Raw genomic sequence first — 9,000 nt, forward strand, 5'->3', positions numbered from 1 at the left:
GGAAAAAGTGAAATGATGAGGTGAAGTGAAGTGAAGTGAAGTGAAGTAAAGTAGAGTAAAGTAGAGTAAAGTAGAGTAGAGTAAAGTAAAGTAAAGTAAAGTAAAGTGAAGATAAGTAAAGTAAGTAAGTAAGTAGTTAGTAAGTCAGTAAATAAGTAAGAAAGAAAGTAAGAAAGTAAGTAAAGTAAAGTAGAGAAAAGTGAAGTAAGTAAATTTTATTAAAGCAACATTGTGTTTTGTGAAGTATTATTGTTGATTGGTAACCTTTTAATATTTAAATCTTGAACGGTCATCTATAAAATGAAAAAAAAAATCAAACAAACAAAATACACACCCCATCCCAATTAAAATACAAAAACAACAACTGATACATACGATTCCAGTTGTCACAGGCAGCATAATTACAGAGGTCAGTGTGATCACAACAAACAACGCACGATGATGAGAACGCATTTTTCAATGCTGTGCATTGCTGAAGATAGGACAAAAAGTTGCAATTTACCATCAAAAATCAAAATGAACGACCGTTATATAATGGCAAGCTCGAGCGTAATTAGCATAATTTGAATTAAAGTATACAATGATTTGAGTTAAAGTATACAATAATTTGAGTTAAAGTATACAATAATTTGAGTTAAAGTATACAATAATTTGAGTTAAAGTATACAATAATTTGAGTTAAAGTATACAATAATTTGAGTAAAAGTATACAATAATTTGAGTTAAAGTATACAATAATTTGAGTAAAAGTATACAATAATTTGAGTAAAAGTATACAATAATTTGAGTTAAAGTATACAATAATTTGAGTAAAAGTATACAATAATTTGAGTAAAAGTATACAATAATTTGAGTTAAAGTATACAATAATTTGAGTTAAAATATATGTAAACAATTTTGCCTGAGATTCTTATTTGGTTAAAGAGACTTGAACTTTACTGTAACTTAATGTAGCGTTCTAATAAGATCCGATGTTACTTATCTATAAACGTTAGGAGACAAATATAATTACATAATCAGGAAATCTCAATGACACAATGATGTTACATCGTTGCCCCCTTTTTTAAATTTTACTAACTAATGTTAAATCTAAAGTCTACCCGAATGGTATCAAATTAACAAACTAATATGACAACTTTAGCAAATGAATGGTACCTGTTCAATACTTTCTCGTTTCCGGACTGATGTAACCGCGTTACCAGTCTAACTAAACAGCGTTACCGGACTAACTTAACCACGTTTCCTGACTAATTTAACCACGTTACCAGACTAACTTAGCCACGTTACCAGAATAACTTAGCAAAGTTATCAAACTATTTGAACCACGTTACCAGACTAACGTAACCACATTACCGGACTAACGTAACTAAGTTACTGGACTAACTTAGCCACATTACCAGACTAACCTAATCACGTTACCAGACTTACTTTACAACGTTACAAGACTAACTTAACCACGTTTCCAGACTAACTTAACACGTTGCCGAACTAACTTAACCACGTTTCCAGACTAACCGGACCACGTTACCAGCCTAACTTAACCGCGTTACCAGCCTAACTATACCACGTTACCAGACTTACTTAACCACGTTACCGGACTAACTTAACAACGTTACCAGCCTAACTTAACCACGTTACCGGACTAACTTAACCACGTTACCAGGCCAACTTAACCACGTTAGCAGACTAACTTGACCACGTTACCAGACTAACTGGACCACGTTTCGAGACTAATTTAACCACGTCACCAGACTAACTTAATCACATTACCAGACTAACTTAGCAACGTTACCAGACTAATTTAACCACGTTACTAGACTAACTAAAGCACTTCACCAGCCTTACTACAGCACGTTACCAGACTCACTGAATCACGTTACCAGACTTACTTAACCACGTTACCAGACTAACTTAACCACGTTACATGACTAACTTAACTATATTACCGGACGTACTTAGCCACTTATCCAGACTAGTTTAACCACGTGACAAGACTAACTTAACCACGTTGCTGGACTAATTTAACCACGTTGCTGGACCAATATAATCACGTTACCAGATTAATTTTACCACGTTTACAGACTAATTTCACCACTTTACCAGGCCAACTTAGCCACGTTGCCGGACCAATTTTACCACGTTTCCAGACTAATTTAACTATGTTAACTGCATTACCAGTTTTACTTAGCCACGTTACCAGACTAACTTAACCACGTTACCAGACAATGTATACTTAAATTGGACAATTAATCTTTAAAGGGACTCCACTGAGCTGAGGTTTTTGACCTGACCGGACTTTAGTTTTTTTTTTGTCTTTTGCATTACATTGTGTCCTGAGCGCTCCAATTGATCTCGGTAAGAAATTAAAATTTTATGTTTTCGGTTTTTGAACCTCCGTTGAGTCCCTTTAATGTTTAAGATAATATTCATAATCGTTTTTGAACCTCGGTGGAGTCCCTTTAATGTTTAAGTTAAGATTAGTCTTTTTATATTATACATACCAATTTACCCATGCAGCCTAAATCATAACGAATGCTGTAAGTGGCGGTGTTTGGGTTGAGTCCCTTGTGCACATAACAAAACTAAAATAAAACAAACTAAAATTATAACACGTTATATGAAATAACAATGTTTTATTACATACTTGAAAAATTATGAAAATTGATGAAAGAAAATGAGTATTTTCATTTTCTGTATTTTCACTGCAAACAATTTATTTTTACTGCATATTTTCGGTATATTTAATGATGTCTTGAGAAGTTGCAGCACTTTGAAATCAGTTTTGATGGAAAAACAACGCAAAATAGTGATATTTGGCAGTTTTGAGACGTTCCCCCGTTGCCTTGGTAACAGGAAATTTAAGATTGAGCATGCTGGTACAAAGGCTATATATATGGTCCAGTCAACATTTGTGCCAGTTTGATCAGTATTCAACAATCCAACAAACTACAACGCATTCAAAGTTTAAAAGTAGCATTGGCTTAAAGAATTGTCAATAAATGCACAATCACATATTACGCGGATGAATATGATTTTAATCAATGAAAGTGTTATTTTTAGCGATGTCGATTACCGAATACTACACAAATAAATCTGACTTATATACATTCTTCATGTCAGACCGTTTTGGCGAGAAGATTTTCGCTAAATTATTTACTTCAATTTAAAACAACAGGTTTATCGTGAACAAAATACCTCGAAATTAATAAGGATTACAGACCCGAAATGCAATAGAAATTCTAAAATTAGAATTACTTGATTTTATTCAGAGCTGTTCGTATAACTTCTCCGTGGTGAAGTGGTAACGCGCTCGTGTAGTGTGTGAGAGGTCTGGGGTTCAAATCCCATCGAGGATTTTTTTATGTGTCTTTGTTAAGGAAGTATGCAAGGATAAAGTGTGGCTGTCATAAAAAATGAACATAAATGACTTTTTGATCCAACTCTAGTTATGCAAAATTCCGTATGTATCAAACTTTGGTGCCTGCAAGATGAATTACAGTGCATAAAAATAAACTTATACAGGAAAATACATACAGATATACAGTACGATTTAGATTGCAAAGATCAGAAAATTCCACAGAACTTGTAACAGGAGGCTTTCAATGAAAACAGTCATTTTGCGAAGCAATGGGTTAATATATAGCACGTAAAGCTCTGCACGTTCTAAATATAGCTCTGCACGATCTAAATATAGCTCTGCTTGTTCTAAATATAGCTCAGCACGTTCTAAATATAGCTCTGCTCGTTCTAAATATAGCTCTTCTCGTTCTTAATATAGCTCTGCTCGCTCTGCTCGTTCTAAATATAGTTCCACTCATTCTACATATAGCTCTTTACGTTCTAAATATAGCTCTGCACGTACTAAATATAGCTCTGCTCGTTCAATCTAAATATAGCTCTGCACGTTCTAAATATAGCTCTGCTCGTTCAGTATATAGCTCTGCATGTTCTACCTACCTGATCTCTACCACATTCTGTCACACTTTCGCAATCTTTCGGATCTTCTTTATCTAAACAAGACAGACACCGTAGATTCGTTGATGGCGCTGCAATATAATTATTGGAAATTTGGAATGGAAAAACACAGTTATGTATTATTTTGAATGTCATATATAATTTGCAATAAAGAAAACATCACATTATTATATTAATAACAATTTAATAATAGCAATAATGATAAGGATTATAATAATAATAATAATAATTATAATAATGACGATGATAACAATAAGAATAATGATAATAATAATAATAATAATAATAATAATAATAATAATAATAATAATAATAAAAAATAATAATAATAATAATAATAATAATAATAATGATAATAATTATAACTATAATTATAATAGTAATAATAATAATAATAATAATAATAATAAATAAAAAATATAGTAATAATAAAAGTAACAAGGATATTAATAATAGTAGTAATAAAAATAAAAATAATACTAATAATAATAGTTATAACTATAATAATAATAATAATAATAATAATAATAATAATAATAATAATAATTATAATAATAATATAAATAATAATAATAATAATAATAAATGATAATAATAATAATTATAGTAATAATAAAAATAACAAGGATATTAATAATAATAGTAATAAAAATAATAATAATAATTATTATTGTTATAACTATAATTATAATAATAATGATAATAATAATAGTAAATAATAATAATTATAGTAATAATAAAAATAATAAGGATATCAACATTGATTACAATCAAAAAGGTTTACATTGGTTATTTGTTTGAAAGTCACTATTGATATATTATTTCATGTCAAAGATTGTGATTATATTTGATGTTTCATAGCTAAAAATAATTTTTGTCTTACTTTTTACTTTCTTATTAAAAGGACATGATATACCTTTTTTCAAAAGAATTATTCCATTCGGTGTAGGTCAAGAGCAATAACTTGTGCGCAAAATTTCAGATTATTTGCAACGCTTTTTACCGGAATTGGGCTAAGGAATGGTACAAAAATACGATTTTCAATTTATATCTGAGTATAATTTAATTTTCATGTGTCCTCAGTTGAGTTCGTATTGTGAAGGTCCTTGTTATTGCATATAATTTTATCACCTGATATTAGAAGTAACACATACTTTCTATGAAGTTTTGTTTCAATGATAAAACTCATTGATTTGAATATGAACACCGAAAACAAAACATAATTACTATGTTTATTAAATTTTCTTACGGGAGCCACAGAGGTCCTTGTTGCATTCATCTCCGGAATCACAACACTGGGTACAAAGATTCATATCACCATTTGAATCACGTGTATTTTTATCACGTGACTGAATAGCACGTGATTCCACCTGAAGCGACAAGCTATTGGACGTATCTCTTTTACCCATAGCAAACATTGAAGCTTGTTGTCCAAGACACACCTGTGAATGTTAGATTAAGAGATGTGTACACATATACCTAAATACAGACTTTTGAATGATAAATAGAAACTGATATGGACACATATATCTAAAAATAGACTTGTAAATGATAAATATATAGAATGATATACACATACATGTACATCTAAAAATAGACTTTTGGATGATAAATAGAAAGTGATATAGACACACATATCTAAAAATAGACTTGTAAATGATAAATAAATAGTCAGATGTACACATATACCTAAATAAGACTTTTGAATGATAAATAGAACTTGATATAGAAACATATATCTAAAATAGACTTGTAAGTGATATATAGATAGATTGATATACACATTAACCTAAAAATACACTTTTGAACGATAAATAGAAAGTGATACATACATAATACAAGACAGTTCTATGTACACTTAATAGAAATATATGTTCGTATATTTTACACATACACTTTGCACACTAATAGGTTTTTGTGGTTTACAGTACAGTAACAGAATTTACCTTGTATTGATTATTCTTATCAACATGGCATATTTCAATCTACGATCCAGTTTATGATAGGGTAAAGAAAATAAGAACTTGGCTGAAGTTGACAATTTTATTTTAACAATCATGTCAGCAAAATGATGCCAGATTTTATATTTTACAATCGCTGTCTCTTCATACATGACAAATACTGTTTAGTTTCAAGATGCTGAGGTGAAACTTTGTTTACAACACAGGATGTGAATAAAATTAAGTTATAAACTTCCTATAAATGATTATATGTATCTTACATTTCTATCAATGCAGCCAAGCACGTAATATTGTTTCAAGTTCGTTCCGATTTTACGCTGCACGTAGCAAATCTGTAAAATAAAATCATTATGTAAACGAACACACTAAGCTAAATGTTTCCATTTTGTCTTTTAAACACGTTGTTTACTGTCCTTATTATATCAATGAAGGACTTAGTCTGATGTCCCCATTATCTAATAAAAATCTTCGTTTACTGTCCTTATTGTGTCAATGAAGCTATCCGTTTACTGTCCTCATTTTTTTTTAATGAAGGACTTAGTCTTAATTTCTTATGTTCGTATTAAGTAATAAGGCTCTCGGTCGGTTTACTGTCCTTATTATGTCAAAGAAGCACTCCTTTTACTGTCCTCATTATGTCAATGAAAGACTTAGTCTGATGTCCCCATTATGTGATAAAGCTTTTCGTTTTCTGTCCTCATAATGTGAGTGAAACAAGCAGGATACTGTCCTGACTATGTCAATGAAAGACTTAGTCTAATGTCCCCATTATGTAATAAAGCTCTTCGTTTACTATCCTCATAATGTCAGTGAAACACGCAGGTTACTTTCCTGATTATTTCAATGAAAAGACTTAGTCTGATGTCCCCATTATGTAATAAAGCACTTCGTTTACTGTCCTCATAATGTCAGTGAAACACGCAGATTACTGTCCTGATTATTTCAATGAAGAACTTAGTCTGATGTCCCTATTATGTATTAAATCTCTTCGTTTACTGTCCTCATTTTGTGAAAAATGAAACACGTAACTTACTGTCCTTGTGTCAATGAAGGACTTAGTCTGCTTCGCCCATTATGTCAATGAAACACTCCGATTACTGCCCTCAATCATTATGTTCATGAAACACGCAGGTTAACGTCCGTGTTATGTCCATGAAACACTCAATGTATTGTATGAATAACAGATAAAGGTAATATCGCGAATGTTTGAATGAAAATGCATACAAATGTGCCCGACAGGACAGAACATTTGAAACTAAGGTTCAAAACACATCGCACGATTACAAGTCTAACGCAGTCCAAATACACAGCTTATATTTACTGTTCTTGTTCATTTGTACAATTCCTGATAAAACTATGAACCTGAAGTTTGTTTAATAAACAAAACTGAATTATAGCATTAATTTATAGTTGATTTTGTTATATTTTAATAAAATAAACCAAGTGAATAATGTCTTGAGATTTTGGAACAGCTGAATCAGCATACTTCGTGAGAACCGCACGTTGCAAGTCGTTGGCAATCACGTGCCTCCACCACGTTGTCACATGACAGACACTGTAAAGCCTCGCTCGTGGTAATTAGCAACACCAATACAAGAATGCTGGACGTAATTACTAGAAATAAAAACCGTTATAAAAATAAATCAACATTTAAATCATGTCACGTACACACACGGTTATTGACCAAATTTGTAAATAAATACATGGGCGTATTGTCCGACAATGTTGACCTGACACTCTTTCATTTGACCCTATAATCGGTAAGTTCCGGAAAGGTTACCATCTACTTGATACGAATCAATATAACCATTTGTTAAATAGACTTAATTTAGATCCCTCCAAGCACAGTCGGTTTTTCACTAAAAGAGTTTAGACGTAAACTCGTAGGTTCGAATCCTGGTACAGCCAATTTTATTTCTCAAACAATATACATGTATGTATCTTCATAACGTGGTTTTTGTTAGGAATCGAACTAGAGACCTTCTGATCGGTAGCTCGGCATCTATACCAATACACCACAGCTCACAGACTTATGAAGTTAACAAAAATATCGATATATTCGTTTTTTTTCTCAATGACCTTTACGAAAGTTTATGAAGTGCGAGGTCAATTTTGTTGGACAATGGTTTCCGCCTTTTTATCTTCGTCATTAATTACATAATAAAGATTATACAAAACATTGACGTAACTTCCGTAAAGACAGTAACGAACGTAAATGTTACAATGAAAAAAAAAACGATTAACCATAAAAAATCTATGTTTCATTCTAATTATCATATTGTCATATCAATCATATGAATAATTTCGGATGTTTCGAGATTCTACAAAATGACTTACAATTGTCCATAGTACAAGTTCCTTTGTTCTTAAATTTCAGCAGAATATTAACTTGTTTATCAAGCACGACCTATTAGAATATAGATCGCGGCGTGTTATCTCAACTATTGTATAAGGTCAAGATCTTATCAGTTCTTCACTAAGATTACACATTTAATTTCACTGTCTTAACTTTATTTACTTAAATAAGTTGAATACGAACATCAGAAATGGAAGCATAATTAGCTTAACCCAACATCCTGCCGGTAGCTTTACAACAAAACAGCTTGGTACCAGGCCAGATACCGAGTAACTCAGCCAAATATCTTGGTATCAGGCAAGATACCGAGTAACTCAGCCAAATATCTTGGGACCAGGCAAGATACCGAGTAACTCAGCCAAATATCTTGGTACCAGGCAAGATACCGAGTAACTCAGCCAAATATCTTGGTATCAGGCAAGATACCGAGTAACTCAGCCAAATATCTTGGTACAGGCAAGATACCGAGTAACTCAGCCAAATATCTTGTACCAGGCAAGATACCGAGTAACTCAGCCAAAATATCTAGGTACCAGGCAAGATACCGAGTAACTCAGCCAAATATCTTGGTACCAGGCAAGATACCGAGTAACTCAGCCAAATATCTAGGTACCAGGCAAGATACCGAGTAACTAAGCCAAATATCTAGGTACCAGGCAAGATACCGAGTAACTCAGCCAAATATCTTGGTACCAGGCAAAGATACCG

General features: G+C 31.9%; 1 protein-coding gene across 1 annotated transcript; it reads right to left on the reverse strand.

The window, feature by feature from the left end:
* Positions 1-375: 375 nt before the first annotated feature.
* Positions 376-8,411, reverse strand: LOC132728102 (uncharacterized; the record flags this gene model as incomplete). The annotated part of the gene is made up of 7 exons (XM_060713714.1): positions 8,274-8,411; positions 7,423-7,550; positions 6,197-6,268; positions 5,225-5,417; positions 3,958-4,046; positions 2,502-2,582; positions 376-472 (listed from the first exon to the last, which is right to left on the reverse strand). Coding segments are annotated over exons 1-7 (670 nt in total), but the record flags the coding sequence as incomplete, so codon positions are not given.
* Positions 8,412-9,000: the final 589 nt, after the last annotated feature.

Source organism: Ruditapes philippinarum, unplaced genomic scaffold (assembly GCF_026571515.1).
Source record: "Ruditapes philippinarum isolate M1 unplaced genomic scaffold, ASM2657151v2 ctg5901_1_1_1_1, whole genome shotgun sequence".
Lineage (NCBI taxonomy): Eukaryota > Metazoa > Mollusca > Bivalvia > Venerida > Veneridae > Ruditapes > Ruditapes philippinarum.